We start from the raw sequence: 25,116 nt of genomic DNA, 5'->3' as shown, positions 1-25,116 counted from the left end.
TGGCGAGCATGTGACTGGTCAGGCCCAGTGCTATGGGGAAATGCGTACTGTGTCGAGGCTGAGCATTCACAGGCCGGTGTGCTCGGTGCCAGCGTCCTACATTTGCCGGGTGGAAGCGGGCATCCAGCCAGAACGGGTGGTCCCAGCTCTGCGCTCGAGACTGCCAGTGCGCCTCCACGGCCCAAGGTATCCGGTGCCTCGGCCAAGGAAGGGGCCTCCTGTATGTCTCCCCAGCCTGGTGAGTCCTGTAGCCTCTAGCCCGATCCCTCCAGCGATGCTCTCCAGTCCGGAGCCTCCAGAGACGACGGCCTCCAGTCCGGAGCCTCCAGCGACGACGGCCTCCAGTCCGGAGCCTCCAGCGACGACGGCCTCCAGTCCGGAGCCTCCAGCGATGACGGTCTCCAGTCCGGAGCTTCCAGCGATGCCCTCCAGTCCGGAGCCTCCAGAGACGACGGCCTCCAGTCCGGAGCCTCCAGCGACGATGGCCTCCAGTCCGGAGCCTCCAGCAACAACGGTTGCCAGTCCGGACCCTCCAGCGATGCCCTCCAGTCCGGAGCCTCCAGAGACGACGGCCTCCAGAGGCGCCCTCCAGTCCGGAGCCTCCAGAGACGACGGCCTCCAGAGACGACGGTCGCCCAGTCCGGGACCTCCAAAGACGGGGCAGAACTGAAATCAGGGACAGGTGTCTATTGTTGTCTCTGATTGGGAACCATCCTTAGGTAACCTTTTTCCCACCTGTGTTTGTGGGAAGTTAACTTTGTTTGATAGCACATAGCCTTAAGCTTCACGGTTTGTTTTGTGTTGTTTATTGTTTTGTCGGCATCAATTCGAATAAAAGAGAAATGTACGCTCAACACTCTGCACCTTGGTCCTCTCCTTTCAACAGCCACGACAGGGTCAAACGTTTCGGGTAGCCTTCCAGCGTCCCACAATAAGTTGGATGAATTTTGACCCATTCCTCCTGACAGAGCTGGTGTAACTGAGTCAGGTTTGTAGGCCTCCTTGCTCGCACAAGTTTTTTCAGTTCTGCCCAAAAATGTTCTATAGGATTGAAGTCGGGGCTTTGTGATGACCACTCCAATACATTGACTTTGTTGTCCTTAAGCCATTTTGCCACAACTTTGGAAGTATGCTTGGGGTCATTGTCCATTTGGAAGACCCATTTGCGACCAAGCTTTAACTTCATGACTGATGTCTTAAGATGTTGCTTCAATATATCCACACAATTTTTCTCCCTCATGATGCCATCTATTTTGTGAAGTGCACCAGTCCCTCCTGCAGCAAAGCACCCCCACAATATGATGCTGCCACCCCCGTGCTTCACGGGTTGGGATGGTATTCTTCGGCTTGCAAGCCACCCCCTTTTTCCACCAAAGAAAACGACAGTTATGGCCAAACAGTTCTATTTTTGTTTCATCAGACCAGAGGACATTTCTCCAAAAGTATGATCTTTGTCCCCATGTGCAGTTGCAAACCGTAGTCTGGCTTTTTTAAATTTTCCCATGATGCCAAGCAAAGAGGCACTGAGTTTGAAGGTAGGCCTTGAAATACATCCACAGGTACACCTCCAATTGACTCAAATTATGTATATTTGCCTATCAGAAGCTTCTAAAGCCATGACATCATGGTACAGTCAACTTAGTGTATGTAAGCATCTGACCCACTGGAATTGTGATACAGTGAATTATAAGTGAAATAACCTGTCTGTAAACAATTGTTGGAAAAAATGACTTGTGTCATGCACAAGGTAGATGTCCTAAATGACTTACCAAAACTATAGTTTACAAGAAATGTGTGGAGAGGTTGAAAAATGAGTTTTCATGACTCCAACCTAAGTGTATGTAAACTTCCAACTTCAACTGTATATATATATATATATATATATATATATATATAATTTTTTTTGTCGGTCCAATTCTTTTCTGTTTCTATGGTGGCCTGTCCTATTATTTTTTTGTGATTCTAGACCTAAAATCTCAGAGGAAATCTATCTATCATTGGTTACAAAATAAGACATTTTCCCTTTCGTGCAAGCTCTCTGGGGTCTAAGTGCTTTCCTCATTTCATCCATCCCTCCCTCGCGCCCTGGTCCGTGGTTGGTCAATTAATTTTAATAGACAAAGGGATAAAGAGGAAATTGAACATTATACCACATATTACAGCGAGGTATCAAGGTCTTTCTAAAACGCACAACCACTGCTGATATTATTTCTCCCTTAGTATGTTTCCTATTATCCAGCATCTATCTCCTCACAGTGATTGTCTTTTGTAGTGTCAGCGTAAACCCAGATGACTGAGGTGTGGAATTAAGATGCAGTATGTGTGTGTGTGTGTGTGTGTGTGTATATAATATTGAGTCTGTCAGAGAGTGATTTGAGGGATTGATCTGATGCGAGAGGCAGATGTCATTGGGGATGCCTGCCGCTGTAGTCAGGTGTGTGCAGTCTAGCGTGTGTGCTACAGTGTAGGTGTATATATGGTCCTGTAAGACTGTTTGTGTGCGCCTGTGTGTGTGTGTATGACAGTTAGGGGAGACAGAGGGCCCCCTCTTCCATCCTTCACTGGGCCATGATGAAATGGAGACGGTGGAACATGTGTGCATCCCGCCATCGTCAATCACTGGGAATAAGAACAGGATGAGATCGACAGATAGGCCTGGGAAACATGTACCCCCTTGGGTTGTGCCGTGGCGGAGATCTTTGTGGGCTATACTCGGCCTTGTCTCAGGATGGTAAGTTGGTGTTTGAAGATATCCCTCTAGTGGTGTGGGGGCTGTGCTTTGGCAAAGTGGGTGAGGTTATATCCTTCCTGTTTGGCTCTGTCCGGGGGTGTCCTTGGATGGAGCCACAGTGTCTCCTGACCCCTCCTGTCTCAGCCTCCAGTATTTATGCTGCAGTAGTTTATGTGTCGGGGGGCTGGGGTCAGTTTGTTATATCTGGAGTACTTCTCCTGTCCTATTCAATGTCCTGTGTGAATTTAAGTGTGCTCTCTCTAATTATCTCTTTATTTCTCTCTCTCGGAGGACCTGAGCCCTAGGACCATGCCTCAGGACTACCTGACATGATGACTCCTTGCTGTCCCCAGTCCACCTGGCCATGCTGCTGCTCCAGTTTCAACTGTTCTGCCTTATCATTATTCGACCATGCTGGTAATTTATGAACATTTGAACATCTTGGCCATGTTCTGTTATAATCTCCACCCGGCACAGCCAGAAGAGGACTGGCCACCCCACATAGCCTGGTTCCTCTCTAGGTTTCTTCCTAGGTTTTGGCCTTTCTAGGAAGTTTTTCCTAGCCACCGTGCTTCTACACCTGCATTGCTTGCTGTTTGAGGTTTTAGGCTGGGTTTCTGTACAGCTGATGGACGAAGGGCTATATAAATAAATTTGATTTGATTTGATGTAAGCATAGAAATAGAATTAACGGCAGTCTACCCATCATGGTACATTGAGTTGAAAGTGAATGTCCCCTCGAATAATTCTATTCCTATGCATGTAGCCATCAGACATTGTATGTGGCGCTGTCACTGTGTGTCTGCTTCGCTACACAAACCAATTTCCGTTGGTGTCTGGTCCCAATATTTGGTTTACGTCCTGTCTCGGTTTTTGGGGGGGTGAAACATAAGGACCCACGTTGAGTTTCTGATGTCCTTGAGTCATATGAAGTGACAATTGTGTTATGTACTTTGAGTATGAGCTCTGACTACTCAACCAGCCTCTTCACATGAGTTCTGGTCTGAGTCCCAAATGAAACCCTATTATTATTATTATTATTATTATTATTATTATTATTATTATTATTATGGGCAATGGTCAAAAGTAGTGCACTATAAAGTGAATATGATGCCATTTGAGACACAGCCTGACACTGCCTGTTTCATCCCAAACACACTACGATCCATCACTGATGAGATTAAACGAATGGCTTTTGAAAGCCCTGACAGCTATTAGGAGAAAATGTAACATGTCTAGACATGGGTACTGCACACCACAAGACCACACCAACCCCATCTTGAAGCACACACAACTATACATTAATCAGACCCTTTGTTGTACTTAATCTCGTATAATCCACTTAGTGTCATATCGGCAAAACATGACAGGAATTCGGCGTGCATTTGTTGCAGATGCGTTGACACACTAAAATTTCCTTTAGAGGAGAGGTGTCAACTGGAGGTGATATTGCTAGCTGGGAGCTCATGTAGCTCATGCAGTCGGGACTCTCCAGGAAGAGTTTCCCAGAGCCAACATCTGGCCAGATCTCCAGTAATAGGCTGATTTCTCCCTCCCTCTCTGTCTCCATCCCAATACTCTTCCCATCCCGACCTCTGTCTACCTCTCTCCCTCTGCCCATTCTCTCTCTTTCTCTATCCCTCCCTCCCTCTGCCCTCTCTCTTGTCCCTGCTGGTCCACAGGGACCTGGGCAGGACATAATGGGCTAAGCAGCAGTTTACTGTATTCTAGACTAAAGATGAAAAGGCTAATTCTGCGGGCCGGCCTTTCAATTTGCGGCTAATCGTTCTTTACATCTCAAAGCCCTGTGGCAATGCAACACTGGAACAGGCCCGGGTGGTTTGGGTTCCCTTAATTGTTTTAGATATCTAGGGAAAGGATACTAGTAGACTATAAATAGGTCGAACATTGTACCCTCCTCTTCATATTAATCAAATTCATTAAGAACGCTTCAAGTAATGAAGACCAAACGTTCCTAAAATATACAACAATTAGCTGTGTTTGTTCCCCCATTAAGGTCGCCATTATACTTTTCTAAGACTCAAGTAATAATGACAGATTTCTCCTTATAGATGAATCAATGTTAGGTGTGTTTGTTCCTGCATTGAGGCTATCATTATCCAGTTGACCTTGCGTAATGAAAGTATTCCCTGCCACTTAAAATACCTCCTCCCACACACGGGAACTATAGGAACGCACAGTTCACATCAGCGACAGAGCAAAAAATAACATGTCTGACTTAGACAGGTTCTATCGCTCCAGGCTAAACAAATGGACGTGAATGCCTGGGGACTGTCGACCTAGTATCACGACTTCCACGAGGCATATCCAGCTAGCAGATATCAGTTAAATAAATAATTGTGACCAATGACAAATTATACACCAGGTCTACCAAAGGAACAACATATGTAACCAACACAACAACTGAAGAAGTGGTGGTTTTCAAACGGACATATTGAAGACTGGGATCGCTCTATAACTCTGGATTCTGCTAACTTTCCCAAATTCCTAGGTTTTCCAGAAAATCTTGGTTTGAGGACTCTTTATTTCCTACTTATTCCCTCCTGATGCCGGGAACCTTTCAACCGGGATTACAGGAAACCTTGGATTTTTTTGGAACGTCAGTCAGTCAGTGTTGCTGATAGCCACCAAGGCTATGGCTGTTCCAGTCCCAATCCCAGTAGCGATTTCCACCCCAGCTGCGACATATTAGCTGTAGCCTGTGGCTTTATTGATATGATTGCCCTACATCACAGTTAAATCACCTTAAACCTCCTATTAATCCACAGCTGTCACCTATGATTGCTGAGCACAGGAGTTTTTTGACACTGTGGATCTAGTTTGTGTTTTGAGATATATCTATCCCCCCGTAGGGTCGTAGGGTCAGTATCAGGCGACCGCAGGTCATCTGGAATACAGGTGTGACCGGTGGCGAGACGCCAATCTAATAGAGTTCCTTTTCTGATGACAAATTATTTTAACCTCGGAGCAGATCAAACACATGTTAAAATAGCATCTTTAGCGAGGGATGGGAGGGGTGTTGATGTATCTCTTTCTCAATCCCTCCAAAAGCTGTCTGCTGCTTCCCATCTCCTGCACCCAGATTTCCTCTGAGGCCCATAACTCCTGAGCGGAGCAGGGATTAACCATTTGCCCAAAGGTCTGGGTCATCACAAATAGACTTGTTCCAACAGCCATCCATCTGCCCCCACCCCCCTCCCCCTCCCCACCGCTTTCTCCTGACACGGCAGCTTAATGCACTCCGCGCCCCGGGATAATATTTACTGCCGCAGTCAGTCTCGCGACGCTCCGAAGGCCGATTCGATATTGGTTACATTCAACTCCCATATCGATTCTGCATAATCATTGAACCTTTTTTTTCTTCCTCCCTTCGTTGTCTCCGGTCTCTCTTTCCCTCCCATCCCCGAGTAAGGTCACTGCTTTAAATCTAAAGGACGGTGAGTTAATGAACTGATGCAGCAGAAATTAAAACAGCGTTTCAAGTCCTCTTGCGAAAGGGGGGCAATATTTCAACAGTGCACGGAGAATGGCACTTAACTGCTACTTTGAAATTGTAAATGGGAACAGTGTTGGTGGCATTGGTAGGTCTTATTACTGCTGATTACATAGAAAATGGACAGGGGAGATGTCCGCTTCCATGTACTTGTAAGATTACAGGCTACAGTCTATTAGCCTTTGACTGCTTTTGGTTTAGTCCAGGTTATAGTATAAAGAGAAACACCAATGAACAACATGGTGTAACGCTTGTCGTCTGGGGAAGGAGAGGAGGACCAATGAGCAGCGTGGTAAGTGTTCATATTTTAAATATTTTAATGGACACTGAAAACAAAACAATAAACAACCAACGAACAGTCCTGTAAGGTGCAAGCCAACACTAAACAGAAAATATCCACCCACAAAACACAATGGAAAACAGGCTACCTAAATATGGTTCTCAATCAGGGACAACGATTGACAGCTGCCTCTGATTGAGAACCATACCAGGCCAAACACAGAAATAGAAAGTCATAGACAAACTAACATAGACAACCCACCCAACTCACGCCCTGACCATACTAAAACAAAGGACAAAGCAAAGGAACTAAGGTCAGAACATGACACATGGACAGCTGCTTTTCACTTTTCACTTGTATAGGGCAATGAAATCCATTTAAGACACGATTCTTAAAGGTCGGACTAGAAGTGCAGGAATAACTAAGGCTAAAAATACATAACTATTTTATGGTTTCTAAAATCCCAGCGATAGTAATCTCCTATGATAATAATCTAATATAATTTTTTTTAACTAGGCAGTGCCTTCCAACTTTATTCAAATTCACTCTCTTTAAACTGGGCCTATTGTAAACAATGCATTATTAATAGGAGCTAGCGTTCAAATATTAAGAAACAGAGAAACTAAATTAAGAGTAGGGGCGAAACAAATGCTCTTCAAAGCAGATAGTTAAGGGACAAAAGCACTACAAAGGGGTGCAATGTTATCATGGGACGTCGTACTACAAATAAACCACAGATGAAACCAGGGACCATTGAGACATCCTATTAATGAGGACAGGCAGGGGAACAAGACAGGGAGAGAGAGAGAAAGTGAGAGAGAGAGAGAGAGAGAGAGAGAGAGAGAGAGAGAGCGAGAGAAAGAGGGGGGATAGAACTGGTGAAGCAAATGTCGCTGCTTTGAAATGGGAGTCAAGAGTACAAGAAAATGGGGGAAGGAGGTGAAAAAAGGGAATATGGGGTAGAAGAGGGGGTAAGAGAAGGGTCATGACTGCATGTGGTCCAAGAAGGGAGGCTAGGGGTCAAGTTCAGGGGACACAAGGCCAGAGAAAGGGATTTGTCTCAGGATTTTAACCACCATAAGTCCTTTTTAACCGGTAAGCACGGCATGGCTGTTAGCTTTAAATAGGTAGCTCTATTGTATCGTGTTGTGGATAATTTGTGAGGGAAAAACCCTAACCTATCTCATATACAACTTATCTGAACGATTCAGACTGGAAAGGACGGGACCGTGCACTAATACTGACCTTGACCAATTGTGAAAAAATAGGTGAAAGAAAAATAGCAACGCATACTAGAATTCTTTCAGACAGACAAAAGGAGTACAGAGGCAGGCACTGATTGGTTAGTATAGAGTTGAGAGAGAAGAGGGCAGAGGTAGCCATCTTCAGAAGGTCCTGCACAGAAACACAAAGGAAAAAGGCCCTAAGGATGGGACCATAATGAGTATCTCTCCAGAGTGGCCTCCTGCCAACATCGAGCCAAGGTCAGGGACGGGCCCTTGCTTTAACATTGGAATAGTGATGGACTGCAACGTCCTTGTGATGTCCAATGGGGGTAACGACCAAGCTAATATACTACCGCCTCACAATAATAATAAAATAAATGTTTCCCCCAGAACAGAAGACGGGAGGCAATTTGATAGCCGGGACTAAATAATGTTCATCATGTGTTTCAGTTAATGAGAGCGTGTCAGGGTTTTGGTCAGCGCTAATATAATGGAGACTGAGAGCCTTTATTGTTTAATGAGGGAGAGATAATTAAGAGGGTATCAACTATAGTGGAGGAGAAGGAGAGAAGGGGAGGGAGGGAGGGAATAGAGGCGGCTTTGGTCTTTGAAGACGGACGTTGGAAGTCTTTCGTTGCAAGTCTTTCTGGAATGGCGGGTCAGGGAGAGGTACGACTCATTACGGGAGTGTTGGGATTTGATGAGAGCTCTGGAGCCACATAATTAGCTGGCCCTAACATAGGCAGGGCAGCTGGCCAACAGGACCCTAACACGGGGAGTGTAGCTGGCCAGTGGTAGGAAAACAACTAAATTGACATACTTGTGTAAACGTAAAGATACCTTAATAGAAAATGACTCAAGTAAAAGTGAAAGTCAAAAGTAACTGGAATTGCTAAAATGTACTTTTGTATCAAAAGTAAAAGTAAAAGTACACATCATTTAAGTCGCTCTGGATAAGAGCGTCTGCCAAATGACTTAAATGTAAATGTAATTTCAAATTCCTTATATTAAGCAAACCTTGCTTTTTTCTATTGACGGATAGCCACGGGCACACTACAACACTCAGACATAATTTACAAACAAAGCATTTGTGTTTAATGAGTCCACCAGTTCAGAGGCAGTAGGGATGACCAGGGGTGTTCTCTTGATAAGTGTGTAAATTGGACCATTTTCCAGTCAAAATGTTACGAGTACTTTTTGGTGTCATGGAAAATGTATGGAGTTAAAAGTACATTGTTTTCTTTCAGAATGTAGTGAAATAAATGTAAAATTTGCCCAAAAATATAAAGAGTAAAGTAAAGGGAACACCCCCAAAAAACTACTAAAAGTAGTACTTTAAAGTATTTTTACTTTAAGTACTTTACACCACTGTAGCTGGCCAACAGAACCCTAACACTGGATGTCTCCAATAGTTTCTCTCTCTATATATGTCAATCTTTCTCTGTCACTGTCAATCTCACTATCGCTCTCTCTCTCCTTCTCTCCACCTCTCTCCCTATGAATAAGTGCCTACTATGGCTGAGGTTGGACAACTGGCAGTATAACATCACTATGATGAGAAGTGTAGCTAAAGTTTGTCATACGCCGTATATCCCAAACCCCAGCCAGAGCCAGTTAGGTCCTATTCCTTGGCCAACTCACGGAGTAACATTTCCCGCCTGCCAAAAAGCTGTCCCATTCCATAATATTAAGACCAGAAAGTTGAAATAAAGAGGCTGATGTTGGGGGGGGGGGGGGGATGTTGATGGCGAACCAGACAGAGCGAGTGTGTTCCTAACTCCAAAAGCCCCAATCCACTTTGGGCTAATTAAGTTCATACAAAAGTTCATCATAAATATTTTCCTTTCTACAGCGCCGAGGTCTATTGCATTATGTTCACTATGTCTTCTTTTTCCCTTTGTTCTCCGGTCGTCTCCTGTCTCAGCCAGTCAAATGATGTTGTTGGTAATTAGTGGCTTCCTCTGCCTTGGTCGGGCAGGTGCTAATGAGGGTGATGCGATTAAGGGGGGCATGGGAGAGAGGTTGAAGTTGGGACTGTGCAAGGTGATCAGAGGGCCCGGGGTTAGGGGCGAGAGGGGGAACTTAGGTCCCCAGCCAGACAAGATCAAATAGAGACACAATAGGCTTGACGAAGGGCAGATCCAGCCTGGCAACAACCCGTTTGATACTGAACACTGATCAACGTTGACCTCGGTGAGTTGAAGAGGGAGGGAGCAACCCGGCTAATAGCTTACACGCATGCCTATCCTTTCTTCAGTAGGATCTAACAGCATTGGCGTCATGTAGTGATGACGAAGATGATGATGACGACAAATGACAACCACGGCAAATGACAATGACTTTTGATAACACACAACTTTATTGGGGAAAATGGATGCGTGGGAAATTTCTGCCAGGTATGTACATCAACTATGGATAGCAGCTTCTGACGAGATCAGAGACACAGCGATGAATACATTAGATCTAATTAAATCACGCCAACACACAGCCATCTATTTGAACATAACCTACTTCCATCACCATACGGTGCTATCAAACGCATCTAAAGCCAGGTGTGCACTACATGATTTTGGCCCCCGATTTAGCTGTCCCAGACAAGTTTTTGAGATCGGCGACAAAAAAAACCCCAGGTCGTCGCATACTCGGGGGCACGTGGCCTTGACTGACACTCGTTTAATGTGAGCAGGTCAGAAACACAACCTGAAGGCTACCGATCTCGTGACAGAGCAGTTCCAGACGTCTCGACGTTCCCAAACGCTGGATTTTATCGGCACAAAATCTGCAATGCTCTTGTGGCGTTAATGTGCAACGACAGGTTTCGGGAACGGTGATCAGCAATAGCCAATGAGAGTTCGCCAGAGAAAGAAGCCAGTGAGATGATGACGTTGTTCAGCATCACCCAGAATGTGTCGACTCTCAAGCAGAAGCGATGACTACTACTACTAGTATGCGTTTGTACATTAACAAAAGCCAAAGTGTCAAATTGTTACAGCTCTGAAGTTCACAATAAATGTCACTCAATTCAAAATGGCGGCTAGAGAGTTCAACTCTGTATGGCAAGTGTGAATGTCTGACTGGAAAATGTTTATGAGGCTGCTTTTGAGCCACATCTCATCGTAGCTATGTTAAATCCAATCACATCATTACTTTCGCGAGACAGCGCGGTATCGACAATCCTCACAACCAAGAAGAAGAATCTTGATGTGTGTGATCCCCCCCCACCCCACCCCCCAGTCTGTACGACATCGTTCAGTGTGTGCACCACTATGTTGGCAACACAACAAAAAACACTACATGAAAGATGGTTGTTTAACGTGAGAGGGTCAGCAATTTTAGGATTTTGAAAGTTGTGTAGTGTACACAGCTTAAGTGCGTATATGAACATACCTTCATTTGAACTAATAACACCACATGCCATTGCCCATTCGTCCATGTGTATAATGCGCACTGAGAACATACTGTGCCATCCAACAGAAGGGAAATGTGTATATAAACACTGTCATTAAACTAATATGGTGGGTGCGATTGCAATCCATTTATTTGTACATGATGTGCAGTACTTTCAGACACAGTGCTATCAAATGCGACTAAATACACTTGAAGGAACCTACGGTGAACTAACACGTTAAGCCATCCATCTGTATGGACATAATGTGTGTGTGTGTGGTGTGTGTGTGTACATTGGGTCAAATGCTGGCAAAGACTACATCCCAGGACTCTATAAATCACGCTTCATTAAAAAAAATCCATGAACCCCATGACACATACTGTAGGTGGTACGTATCTTTAACATCCCTGTATGTGTGAGTGCGTATTTTTTTGACTCTTTATTTAACTAGAAAAGTCAGTTAAGAAGAAATTCATATTTTCAATGATGGCCTAGGAACAGTGGGTTAACTGCCTTGTTCAGGGGCAGGACGACAAGATTTTCTACCTTGGCAGCTCAGGGATTTGAGCTCGCAACCTTTCAGTTACAAGTCCAACGCTTTATCCACTAGGCTGACTGGTGTTTCGAAGCTAAATGCCCTTCTAATAGCCCTTCATTTCGGCTCCACTACAGCAACTGCAAATAATTTAATAACCTTCACTCCTCCTTCCCTCTCATTGTCTGGGAAGGAGCCATTTATATGTCACGTACTAGTAGAAGGCCAATGAATGTGTGTGTGTGTGTGTGTGTGTGTGTGTGTGTGTGTGTGTGTGTGTGTGTGTGTGTGTGTGTGTGTGTGTGTGTGTGTGTGTGTGTGTGTGTGTGTGTGTGCATGCGCAAGTCTTTAAGGAAGGGGACCAAGCTCAGATGAAAATAAACAAGTTATACAACCACATTATCATGTTAATAAGGCTAAACTGAGTCCCAAACGGCACCCTATTCCCTTCACAGAGGGTGCCATTTAGGATACAGTTTTCAGTTTCTCTCCCCAACTGCCCTGAGTTGATAAAAACACTTGAAGCAGGATCAACTAACGGGAAAAGTTTCTGTTCGTAAAAATAATATAATAATATTCACTGTATAATGGGATGACCTTGAATATTGCCTGCCCGTCTATCAAAGAGCTCCACTTGCATTCAGTTTCAATAATTTCTGTATTCCTCTATTACATTACAACGAGCATAGAGGGAACATCATGTAAACTCAAGCCCAAATTGAACTGAACATTTCTCGGAAGAGAAGAAGTTGTGGAGTGCTCGAACCCTCAGAGAGAGAGAGAGAACGAGAGAGACTAAGACAGAGAAAGAGGGAACTCAACCTCAGGGGGGGTGAATTATTCATTTTTTTTTATTGGGATCTACTTTAGCCGATGCCAATGGTGACCGACAGCTAGTCTTTCTGGGGCACAACAAAAAGACATTGCAAACAAAAAAAACTATTTACATACATTTTCAAACATTAATATAAACATTACAACTAGGTCAGATTGGGGAGAGGGCTTGAGTTGTGAGGTGTTTTATTAGTTGTTTTTTTGCTGTTTGCTTGAGTAACTTGATATGTGATCATGGCTTTGTGTGTTGTCCTGAATTCGCTCTGGATTTGGGGACTGTGAAGAGACCCCTGGTGGCATGTCTGTTGGGTAAGTATGTCTGTCAGAGCTATATGTAAGTTGATTATACAGACAATTTGGAAATGTAAACGCAATAATTTTTCTCACCAAAAAGTTAATCTAGTCAACCCTCAACCAGGAAAGACTGGCATGCATGTTGGTGATGTTAGTTCTGTATGTGTTTTGAGCCAGCTACAGCTTTGCTAGGTCTTTTGCACTTGACCACAATACTGGACAGTAATCAAGATGGGACCAGGGCCTGAACAACTAGTACAGTTGATTTTTTTGGGCAAAAACACAGAACATATTTTTATAACAGTTCTACCCACTTTAAAAAACAACAACATTTTAGTCATTTAGCAGATGCTCTTATCCAGAATGACTTACAGTATGAGTGAGTGCATACATTTTCATTTTTCATACTGGTCCCCCGTGGGAACCCAAAACCCTGGCATTGCAAGCACCATGCTCTACCAACTGAGCTACACCGGACCCCTCCCCAGTTTAGCTTCTTCAACTCCAGTTGAGCTTTAGGCCTTTGAGAATGTTTTTAACCAAATACAATGCTTTTACTTTTAGTTGTATTTAAGACCAGTTTATTATGAACACACATTCTGATACTGACTGTAACTCCTTATTTTGAATTTCAGTGAGCTCACTGGCTTTGGGTGCTGACATGTAGAGTGTGGAATCATCCACATACATGGTCATTCTAGCGTTGTGTAAAACCAGTGGCAAATAATTTGTAAAAATAGAAAAGAGTAACAGCCCAAGGCAACTGACCTGTGGGACACCGCACTGTTCTTATCTGATGTTAGAGAAGCTTCCATTGAATAACACTCTCTGGGTTCTATTGGCTAAGTTTGCACTTAAATCTAACTACACAGCTCCAACTACCATCTTATTATCCATATCTTTTAACCAATCATCTGTCATCTGAGTCAATGCAGTACAAGTTGAGTGCCCTTATCTAAATGCATGCTGGAAGTCAGTAGTTAACTTGTTCTCTGAAAAATACCATTGTATTTGGTCAAACCCGATTCTCTCCTTCAGTTTACTAAGAACACGAAGCAAATTGATTGGGCGGCTGTTAGAGCCAGCAAAGGGTGCTTTATTATTTTTAGGCAGCGGAGTTACCTTAACCTTGCCAGGCAACCGTGACTCAGAATCGATCTTCGCCCTCCAATCAGATGGCCCAAGACTGGGTATCCTGGCCTAGCTTTGATGACTGGCTATTTTGAGACAGACCAGAACCGAGTGCACTTTGCCTGGCTGTCCGAAAGTGGTTCCGTCCCAAATGGCACCCTATTCCCTCATAGTCCACAGCTTTTGACCAGGTCCCATAAGGTTGAAAATATATATAGTGCACTACATAGGGAATAGGTTGCCATTTGGGAAGCACACATGAGCTGCCTGGCAGCCAGATACTCTTTGATCTAAACATAATAGAGAGTGTATGAAATGTATGTGTCTATGTGAAAGTCGTGAGTAATAGCACTTATGTGTGTTGTGTGACCATGATACATCAAACAAAGGTGTCTGTTCCTTATTAGATCAAGGCTGCATCAAGCTGTGCCTGGGGCTGGTCTAGTGCTAGTGCTGCTGACCCCAGACCACATATGTTCCTGGAATCAGTGGTTCGAACCCTCATTTCGCCACCCAGTTTCTCTGCTATATCCTACAGATCTGTCCTTAATCTGTCAATGAAACTTGAAAACCCCTTTTAAAAGGTATATGAAGACTGCACCCCATATGTCTGCTTATAGCTCTCTTATTTGAATGTCATGATAGATAGGCTTTCTACTGGTAATGTATGCATAGTCATGCAAAAATAATTATCTTCTGACTGTGACATTTTAAACGCTGACAAACAAAAATGACTGACTAACAAACTTTTCATTTTGATCTACAGTCGCTAGGTGGAAGCTTCCTTGACATTTTCCTGCCCTCTCTTGTACTGCCTGGGAATGCATTATTGACCTCCTACACCGCCACATGGTGTCTCAGATAAGCACATCACGACTCTGCAGTACAAGGGGAAATGAGACTGGGGGGACCAGGGGGGAGGGGGAAATTGTGACTTGCCTCGACCAGCTTGTTGGCGTGCTCCCGGAACACCTGCGCATACTCCTTGACCTCCTTCTCGTTGCCACTCTTGGCCGCCTCGATGAGCACCAGCAGCGGCACGTTGGTCTCCAGGAACGAGTCGGAGATGTGGTCCATCACCGCCTTCCTCAACTGGAGAGAGAGAGACAGAGACAAATTGTGTTTGACTTTGTGTTTACTAAGTGTTTTAACTTTCCATGCCAATGAAGTAAAACATATTGTTGAATTGAGAGCGGGGGGCGGAGAGAGAGAGAGAGAGAGAGAGAGAGAGAGAGAGAGAGAGAGAGAGAGAGAGAGAGAGAGAGAGAGAGAGAGAGAGCGAGGGGGAGAAGGGTAGAGGGAGGGGAGACAGAGCGATGGGAGAGAGACAGAGAGAGAGAGACAGGGAGAGCGGGGAGATGAGGAAATGGAAATAGAGGATCAGCAGCAGCAGGAGGTCATAAAATAGTAAAATGGCTGCCCGCGAGGTGTCATTTTCCCCATGAGACCTTTCACGAGGCCAGTACTTTGCGACTTATATATTTGTTTATGGAATCATTTTGCAAAACTGTCAAGGAACACAGCCTTTTTCCCTGCTAAATGGACACTGATTGTATTCACAGTCTCTTCATATCGGACAGTGTAACAGACTAGTGGGAATAGAGTCAGTACAATGACAGTAGACAGGTGCTTTATCTTACTAAGAGAAGGAGTTGAACATATGGACCCTTGGAGACTAACAGAGGCAAGCAAGCACGCAAACACACACACACACACCACACACACACACACACACACGCACACGCACACACACACACACACACACACACACACACACACACACACACACACACACACACACACACACACACACACACACACACACAAACACTCCCATCCACTCAAATGTCTTTGGAGTAGCGGTTCAAAGGAGTCAATTGACAAGTCTTGTGAAGCTTAATTTCACGACTATCAGGCTGAAGCCATTTGAATGAATGAGCAACTACTGTGGGGACTTCACTTTAGTTTCTGATGCAATCATTCATAATTAGGCTATAAAGAAAACATTATTGCACCATGTTCCCGGTGTTAAAGAACTAAAGATTTAGAGGGGCAGCGAGGGAGATATGGGGGTGCCGATGATTGACAAGGGCGTTTTGCTCCTAGCCAGCAATAATCATCAGTCAGTCAAGCTCGTTCACACGCACGCATGCACACACACATCAGTCAGTGAAACACGCACACTTGCCCCTCCACCGACCAATTAAAATCTTAACTGCCAAGCCACAGTGGAGGGACAGTAATAATGAATTATGGTTTGTGGAGGTTTAATCCATCACGCTGGTTCTTTGAGGAGAGACTAGGAGTCTGCCTCCAAAATTGATATTTTGGTACACTACTTTTGGCTGGAGCCCTATGGACCCTGTTCAAAAGTAGTGTACGACATAGGGAACAGGGATCCATTTGGGAGACCTACTAGAAGCCGGCCAAGAGCTGTAGGACATGACAGGCCTACATAAGCAACTCAGCTATAGCCAAAATCTTGTGCTGGGTTCAACCGCTTGGCCTTTCAGTCTATAAGTACCTGCTAGAGAACGTTGCCGGGCGTCCTCTTTAGCATATGCATCAGATGCACTTCAACTCGCAAGGCGCAGCAAACCTAAGCACCAACGCTTGATAAATAGTGCATGAACAATTGTAAAGGATTAATTGCAGGTGGAAATATTTGTTTGAAATATATCAATACATGTTTTTTTTACAACAACAGTTATATGTTTCTTTTATTTTCCTTTCCCTTACAATAAATACAGTACAGTGTCATCCATTTGATCAACTTTACTTGTAGATTCCATTAGTAGTCGAGTTACAGAAATGAATCAAATCCAGTCTCAGCTTCTTTTGACAAAGTAGAAAGGAAAAAGATTAAAGTATAACCAGCCAGATGGACATGTGAAAGGATTTGCTGTGTTCTTAAACAAAAGCACCATTGCACGAACAATTGTAAAAGATGGATTGCATAAACATATATAGAACATTATCATTTAAAGTCTATCATGTTACTAGTTTTTGCTTTGGTAGCCAGAGCAATGCTGCCGCGCGAGTGGCCATTAAAGCTAAGACGGCACGGATATTCTTGGAAAAAGAGAATTATGACAGTTATTTGACAGGTAAGTGTAATAGGAACTGCAGAATATGCTCTTTCTGATACTATATAGAAATCAACATGTTTTACCTGCAAGTGACAATGAAGGAGGATTTGATAAAGTGATGCTCCTTTCCTTGCATATATAAACTTCAAGATGCGCCCATCTCTTCATGTACAATTTGACAACTGATAGGTCTAATATTGTCACTCATCAGATTATTGTCAATTTAATCTTGTCTATAGGCTGACTCTTATTATCTGTGAAATTCATTTTGGTATAGTTTACGTGTAGTTTCGATGGGTTGGCTGACTGGTTTGTTTTCCGCTTAAAAGGTTGGAAAGAGTCAAGTACATGTTTTGCACTATTCTAAAGGCCTACTGCAACACATAGCATGTTTTCATTTCCCTTACAATGCATTTGATTAATAATAGAGTTTACTTTTACAAAGTAAAACATGAAAGAGAATGGTATCAACAACGCAAGTCGCACAGTCAAATTATTAACATGAGTGCCAATGTCGATTAATATGGATTACATAAACTCATCATGACACTATTGTTGTTCTAAATTAAATCAACCTCTTTACCCGCCTTATCATTCAGTTAGGTCTAATTCAAATGTGATTGTGAAATAACTTGCACAATTATCGCCCGTTCCATCCATTTGTTATTCATTCAGTGGGGTGGTATTGTTTGCTTCGCTGGAGCGAATCAAGGAAACAGTGGCTTGCGAAAGTATTCACCCCCTTGGAAGTTTTCCTATTTTATTGCCTTACAACCTGGAATTACATTTTTTTTTTAGGTTTGTATCATTTGATTGACACAACATGCCTAACACTTTGAAGATGCAATATATTTTTTCTTGTGAAACAAACCAGAAATAAGACAAAAAAAACTGAAAACTTGAGCGTGCATAACTATTCAACCCCCATTGTCAATACTTTTGCAGCAATTACAGCTGCAAGTCTCTTGGGGTATGTCTCTATAAGCTTGGCACATCTAGACACTGGGATTTTTGCCCGTTATTCAAGGCAAAACTTCTCCAGCTCCTTCAAGTTGGATGGGTTCCGCTGGTGTACAGCAATCTTTAAGCCATACCGCATATTCTCAATTGGATTGAGGTCTGGGATTTGACTAGGCCATTCCAAGACGTTTAAATGTTTCCCCTTAAACCACTTGAGTGTTGCTTTAGCAGTCTGCTTAGGGTCATTGTCCTGCTGGAAGGTGAACATCCACCCCAGTCTCAAATCTCTGGATGACTGAAACAGGTTTCCCTCAAAAATGTCCCTGTATTTAGCGCCATCCATCATTCCTTCAATTCTGACCAGTTTCCCAGTTTCTGCCAATGAAAAACATTCCCACAGAATGAAGCTGCCAACACCATGCTTCACTGTGGGGATGGTGGCCTTGGGGCGATGTGAGTTGTTAGGTTTGCGTCAGACATAGCATTTTCCACAAAAGCTCAATTTTAGTCTCATCTGACCAGAGTACCTTCTTCCATGTGTTTGGGGGGTCTCCCACATGCATTTTGGCGAACACCAAACATGTTTTTTTCTTATTTTCTTTAAGCAATGGCTTGTGTTCTGGCAACTATTCAGTAAAGCCCAGCTCTGTGGAGTGTTAAAGTGGTCCTATGGACAGATGCTGCAATCTCTGCTGTGGAAATTTGCAGCTCATTCAGGGGTATCTTTGGTCTCGTTGTTCCCTCCTTGATTAATTCCCAACCTTTCCTGGTCTGTTAGTTTTGGTTGGCAGCCCTCTTTTGGCAGGTTTGTTGTGGTGCCAAATTCTTTCAATGTTTTAATAATGTATTTAATGGTGCTCCGTGGGATGTTCAAAGTTTCGCATATGTTTTATAACCCAACTCTGATCTGTACTTCTCCATAACTTTGTCCCTGACCTGTTTGGATAGCTCCTTGATCTTCATGGTGCCGAATGTTTGGTGGTGCCCCTTAATTAGTGGTGTTGCAGACTCTGGGGCCTTTCAGAACAGGTGTATACAGTTGAAGTCGGAAATAGACATACACTTAGGTTGGAGTAATTAAAACTAGTTTTTCAACCACTACACAGATTTCTTGTTAACAAACTATAGTTTTGTCAAGTCGGTTAGGACCTCTACTTTGTGCATGACACAAGTCATTTCCCAACAATTGTTAACAGACAGATTATTTCACTTATTTCACTTCCAGAAAATGATGTCATGCCTTTAGAAACTTCTGTTAGGCTAATTGATATCATTTGAGTCAATTGGAGGTGTACCTGTGGATGTATTTCTAGGCCTACCTTCAAACTCAGTGCCTCTTTGCTTGACATCATGGGAAAAACAAAATAAATTAGCCAAGACTGCAGAAAAAAGTCTGGTTCATCCTTGGGAGCAATTTACAAATGCCTGAAGGTACGATGTTCATCTGTGCAAACAATTGTACGTAAGTATAAACACCATGGGAACACGCAGTCATACTCAGGAAGGAGACACGTTCGGTCTCCTAGAGATGAGCGTACTTTGGTGCGAAAAGTGCAAATCAATCCCAGAACAACAGCAAAGGACCTTGTGAAGATGCTGGAGGAAACAGGTACAAAAGTATCTATATCAACAGTAAAAACGAGTCCTATATCGACATAACCTGAAAGGCCGCTCAGCTAGGAAGAAGCCACTGCTCCTAAACCACCATAAAAAATCCAGACTACGGTTTGCAACTGCACATGGAGACAAAGATCATACTTCTTGGAGAAATGTCCTCTTGTCTGATGAAACAAAAATATAATTTTTTGGCCATAATGACCATTGTTATGTTTGGAGGAAAAAGGGGGAGGCTTGCAAGCCAAGGAACAACTGTGAAGCACAGGGGTGGCAGCATCATGTTGTGGGGGTGCTTTGCTGCAGGGGGGACTGGTGCACTTCACAGAATAGATAGCATCATGAGGATAGAGAATTATGTGGATATATTGAAGCAACATCTCAAGACATCAGTCAGGAAGTTAAAGCTTGGTCGCAAATGGGTCTTCCACAATGACCCCAAGCATACTTCCAAAGTTGTGGCAAAATGGCTTAAGGACAACAAAGTCAAGGTATTGGAGTGGTCATCACAAAGCTCTGACCTCAATCCTATAGAAAATGTGGGCAGAACTGAAAAAGCATGTGCGAGCAAGGAGGCCTACACCAACTCAGTTACACCAGCTCTGTCAGGAGGAATGGGCCAAAATTCACGCAAGTTATTGTGGGAAGCTTGTGGAAGGCTACCTGAAACGTTTGACTCAAATTTAACAATTTAAAGGCAATGCTACCAAATACTAATTGAGTGTATGTAAACTTCTGACCCATTTGGAATGTGATTAAATAAATCATTCTCTCTACAATTATTATGAAATTTCACATTCTTAAAATAAAGTGGTGATCCTAACTGAATTTTTACTAGGATTAAATGTCAGGAATTGTGTTTAAATGTATTTGGATAAGGTATATGTAAACTTCCGACTTCAACTGTATATACTGAGATAATGTGACAGATCATGTTACACTTAGATTGCACACAGGTGCACTTTATTTAATTAATTACGTGACTTCTGAGGGTAATTGGTTGCACCAAATCTTATTTAGGCGCTTCATAGCAAAGGGGGTGAATACATACAGTTGAAGGTAGGCCTTGAAATACATCCACAGGTACATCGCCAATTGACTCAAATGATGTTTATTAGCCTATCTGAAGCTTCTAAAGCCATGACATCATTTTCAGGAATTTTCCAAGCTGTTTAAAGGCAGTCATCTTAGTGTATGTAAACTTCTGACCCACTGGACTTGTGATACAATTTTTGGAAAAATTACTTGTGTCACGCACAAAGTAGATGTCCTAACCGACTTGCCAAAACTATAGTTTGTTAACAAGACGTGTGGAGTGGTTGAAAAACTAGTTTTAATGACTACAACCTAAGTGTATGTAAACTTCCGACTTCAGCTGTATGCATGCACCATTTTTCAATTGTTTTTATTTTTTAGAAGTTTTGTTTTTTTCACCAATTTGGACTATTTGGTGAATGTCCATAACATTAAATCCAAATAAAAATCAATTTAAATAACAGATTGTAATGCAACAAAATAGGAAAGGCCTAATTCTAAAGGCCTACTGTATGTTTTGCATTATTCTAAAGGCCTACTGTATGTATTGCATTATTCTAAGGGCCTACAGTATGTTTTGCATTATTCTAAAGGCCTACTGTATGTATTGCATTATTCTAAAGGCCTACTGTATGTTTTGCATTATTCTAAAGGCCTACTGTATGTTTTGCATTATTCTAAAGGCCTACAGTATGTTTTACATTATTCTAAAGGCCTACTGTATGTTTTGCACAATGACTCTGTACCGGTAGCCCCTGTATATAGCCCCGCTAGTGCTATGTACTGCTGCTCTTGAATTATTTGTTATTCTTATCTCTTACTGTTTTTAGGTATTTTGTTAAAACTGCATTGTTGGTTAAGGGCTTGTAAGTAAGCATTTCACTGGAAGGTCTACACGTGTTGTATTCGGCGCATGTGACAAATAACATTCGAAAAGAGTGTTAGGAAAGAGAGTTCCTTTGTAATGTAATCAATGTGCCATGTTCATTTGGGTTGCAGGGTACCTGTGCATGACATTTGGAGAGAGACTCCTCGTTAATGATCCATCTCCCTCTGTGCTAATAATCTCATCTATGACTTTTAATGAACTCCTCATTAATAGCTTTTAGTAAGAGTTTTTGACTTTTTTTTAGGACTTTTCCCATTTTCAGTGTGCTATAGTCTTGAGTCTGATTGAATATATCTCATAATTTATCTGTATATACACACTACAACATATATATCATGTTGGAATAAACATACTCCGCCATTTATATCTGTATCCATAGGGGCGGTGTCCCGGACACAGAATAAGACTAACCCTGGACTGAAAATTGAGAAAATCAATAAAACAATTGTTCAGGATTAGACTGAATCTGTGTCCAGGAAACTGCCACTTGATGTTATAATATTCATGTTCAATAGTAAATGTTAAATTAAATAGTATTGAGAAATCCCTCAAAGTGAATTTGAGGTGTTAGACTGAGAATGAAAGAAGGGATGATACAGTAGAGTAATTTTCCTCCTCTTTCTCTCCTCTCTGCACCATCAGCATTGCAATGCCCGAACCCCACAGGACTCCCACTTAAATCTTTCAGCCATCTCTCTCTCTCTCCCTCTCTTGCTCTCTCTCTCTCTCGCTCTCTCCCACTCTCTCTCACGTCCATCTGCACTCTCTTGATCGATGCAGGCTCATCACAAGACAACTAGTGGCCTTGTTGGGTACTTCAGATTATCACAGGTGTCTGTAATTATCTCTGGCCCTGTGTGTGGCCTTATCACATGGAAAATACATAAAACAATAAAGTAAAATACAAAAAATAGAATGACAAAGCTGTAAAACATGATTCTAAACATAAACCATCAATGTAGTGAACAGCATTGGTGTTTTAATGTAAGGGTTTCCACTTGAAGATATTTCACTAGGTAAATATGTCTTTGTTGTTAATGTATTGGCACCAAACTGGTGGCGGTTGTGAAAAAGTCAATCGTTGGAAAAGTTGCAGAGTTCATTGATAATAATGGTGTCATTGATTAGATGTTTATCTCATTATTAAGCTGTTTTCTCTTGAACCATAGCGTTTATCCACTAGAAAATCATAGACAACATGGATACAGATGTAAAAAAATCAATACCATATGTTCATATATTTTCTAAAGTTATTCAAGTATAAATTACCAAAATAACAATAGATGACATTTTAATAACCAAAATGACTGAATGTCTCTCTCTCTCTCTGCACTCTTATTTCAATCCAACCCTCCTTCTGTATTTGACGACCTCTCTTCCTCCTAAAAGTTATTTGGAGCAGGCACTACAACTGTACTACTACTCTACTACTTTAGAACTATTTCTACTGTACTAGTGTGATGGCCAAAATGACGGTGTTATGTAATATCTTTATCACTGTACTGTACATTTGGATAACTCAAGTACTATATCATGCGTGGTATCATACATTGTGCGGTCGTATGGTATCACCATAGAGGTGAGTTAAATGACATTGGACTACACTGACTCTATCGTGCCAACCTGAACTGAACCGTGCTGTGATGGCTCGGATCAATTTTATTTTTCAGCATCAACTATGGTATCTCGGACTCGGTTCAGTATTATTTGTCCATCAGCCACCTTCGACCTATGTACTGATGTCATATCATCATATGAAATGGGTGACACTGATAAAACACAATTGCAGTGACTTCAGTCTGCCTTCCCTTGAATACTGTGATGTCTATTGTGTAGTAGATGGAATCTGAGCTAGAGTCATGTAATCTTGCTGGTAAATTGGAAAGAAAAAACGAGTGGAGTGCGCCTCTGATTTCTCCTGCTCGGACTAGGAAAACAGCGAGTGGAAAATTGGAAACACCAAAAAGAGCGAATGAGTGCTTTAGCTCAAATTGCTTTGAGCGTCGACCAAAAAGTTTGACGGATTATGAAATATCTGTTTTCTCCCCCTCCTCTCTTCCCCTCCCTCTCTGTCTAATCCTCTACCTCTCTTCTATCTTGTCATCCACACATCGAGTTAGGAGCCCAGGTGAACCCACTGCGATTCACACCTAATTCTAAAGCTGGATAAAAGCATTGAAAGGAATGCGGTGAAATAATTTGGACGGCATATTTAGTTAACCAACAAACCCGGGAGAGATTAATATCCGTTTGGCTGTTTGCCGATAAGCAGAGGGCCGTGTGATCTTCAAAGACGGAGATGAGCATTTGCTTTACAAATGAGCTTTTTTAATGGTGGAGAGAAACTGTATTTTTTTGTGAATTAGACACCTGCTCTGACACAACAAAACAGATGTCTGATGGTGAGAACTGTCGCAAAGATCCCCTGTGTGTGTGTGTGTGTGTGTGTGTGTGTGTGTGTGTGTGTGTGTGTGTGTGTGTGTGTGTGTGTGTGTGTGCGTGCGTGCGTGCGTGCGTGCGTGTGCGTGCGCGCGCGTGCGTGTGTGTGTGTGTGTGTGTGTGTGTGTGAGAGAGAGTGTGTGTCTGTGTGTGAGAAAGAGTGTCTCTACGATACGATGCAGAATGGACAACCCCAACCCATGTTCCCCGCTCGTTTGCGACAAGAGAAATAAAGTGCATCAAAAAGCTAAAAACAAATATGCAAATTATAAGGAAGAAAATAGAGAATCCAATTGGGGGGGTGGTCTGGAGTCGTATTCCCCAGCTTCCCCTCCCTTGTGAAGCGCAAGCATTTCGCTACACTCGCAATAACATCTGCTAAACACCTGTATGTGACCAATAACATTTGATTCGATAACGGACCATGAAACGTTACCCCCGGGAGTTTAACTTGATCAAATGTCACCCCCATCTCCAGTTGAGTTTTCCTGTAGGTGGAAGATGCTTTGAACCAAATACATTCCTTTTGGGTTTTTTAGATGTACTTAAGACCGGTTCACTGTTCATTACCCACTCTGACACTGACTGTAACTCCTTGCTATGAGTCTCAGTGAGCTCACTGTGCTGTATGCTGCTGATTTGCAGAGTGCGCAATCATCAGCATACACAGTCATTTTAGCTCCTTGTCAGACAAGTGGCAAATAAGTCGTACGAATAGAGAAGAAGAACAGCCCAATAAGAGTGGGCTTGAGGATAACCACCCAAAAGAGGACACTGGAAAGCCTTGGTTAGACTGCGTCTGCCTCTGCAGTCTTTCTAGAAAGGTGTTTTATGGTAAATTACACCCGCTGGCTAGTTACTATAGCAGTTACACTGTGCATGAATAGTTCAATTCACCGAAACACCCTATCAGTTAATGGCTTGTGCGCAGCAGATGTAGACTAGATACATACAGCGTGTGGACCAGCAAGGTACAGGACAGTAGATGACGGCTGGAGATGGATTTTCCAGCAGTCTGTAATGAGTGCTGACATTAAAGGGACAGTGCAATCAAAATGTAGTTTCTCTGTGTTTTGCATCACAACTATTGTACACCAGCGGATGAAACTAACACTGTGAAAGTGCGGAAGAAAATGTGATCAGTGTTATTTCCTAAG

The 25,116-nt window shown here is 42.8% G+C and overlaps 1 protein-coding gene across 3 annotated transcripts in view; it reads right to left on the bottom strand.

Moving 5' to 3' along the window:
- Nucleotides 1-25,116, bottom strand: part of LOC135507809 (catenin alpha-2) — a 679,445-nt gene that overhangs the window by 125,431 nt on the left and 528,898 nt on the right. For all 3 annotated transcript variants that reach the window (XM_064927473.1, XM_064927474.1, XM_064927475.1), the window contains exon 9: nucleotides 14,873-15,025. In XM_064927473.1, coding sequence (XP_064783545.1) covers nucleotides 14,873-15,025 — 153 coding nt within the window. The remainder of the gene's footprint in view (nucleotides 1-14,872; nucleotides 15,026-25,116) is intronic.

Source organism: Oncorhynchus masou, chromosome 21, assembly GCF_036934945.1.
Source record: "Oncorhynchus masou masou isolate Uvic2021 chromosome 21, UVic_Omas_1.1, whole genome shotgun sequence".
Lineage (NCBI taxonomy): Eukaryota > Metazoa > Chordata > Actinopteri > Salmoniformes > Salmonidae > Oncorhynchus > Oncorhynchus masou.
The sequence above is the reverse complement of the archived record's forward strand: the minus strand, read 5'-3'. Positions and strand labels throughout refer to the sequence as shown.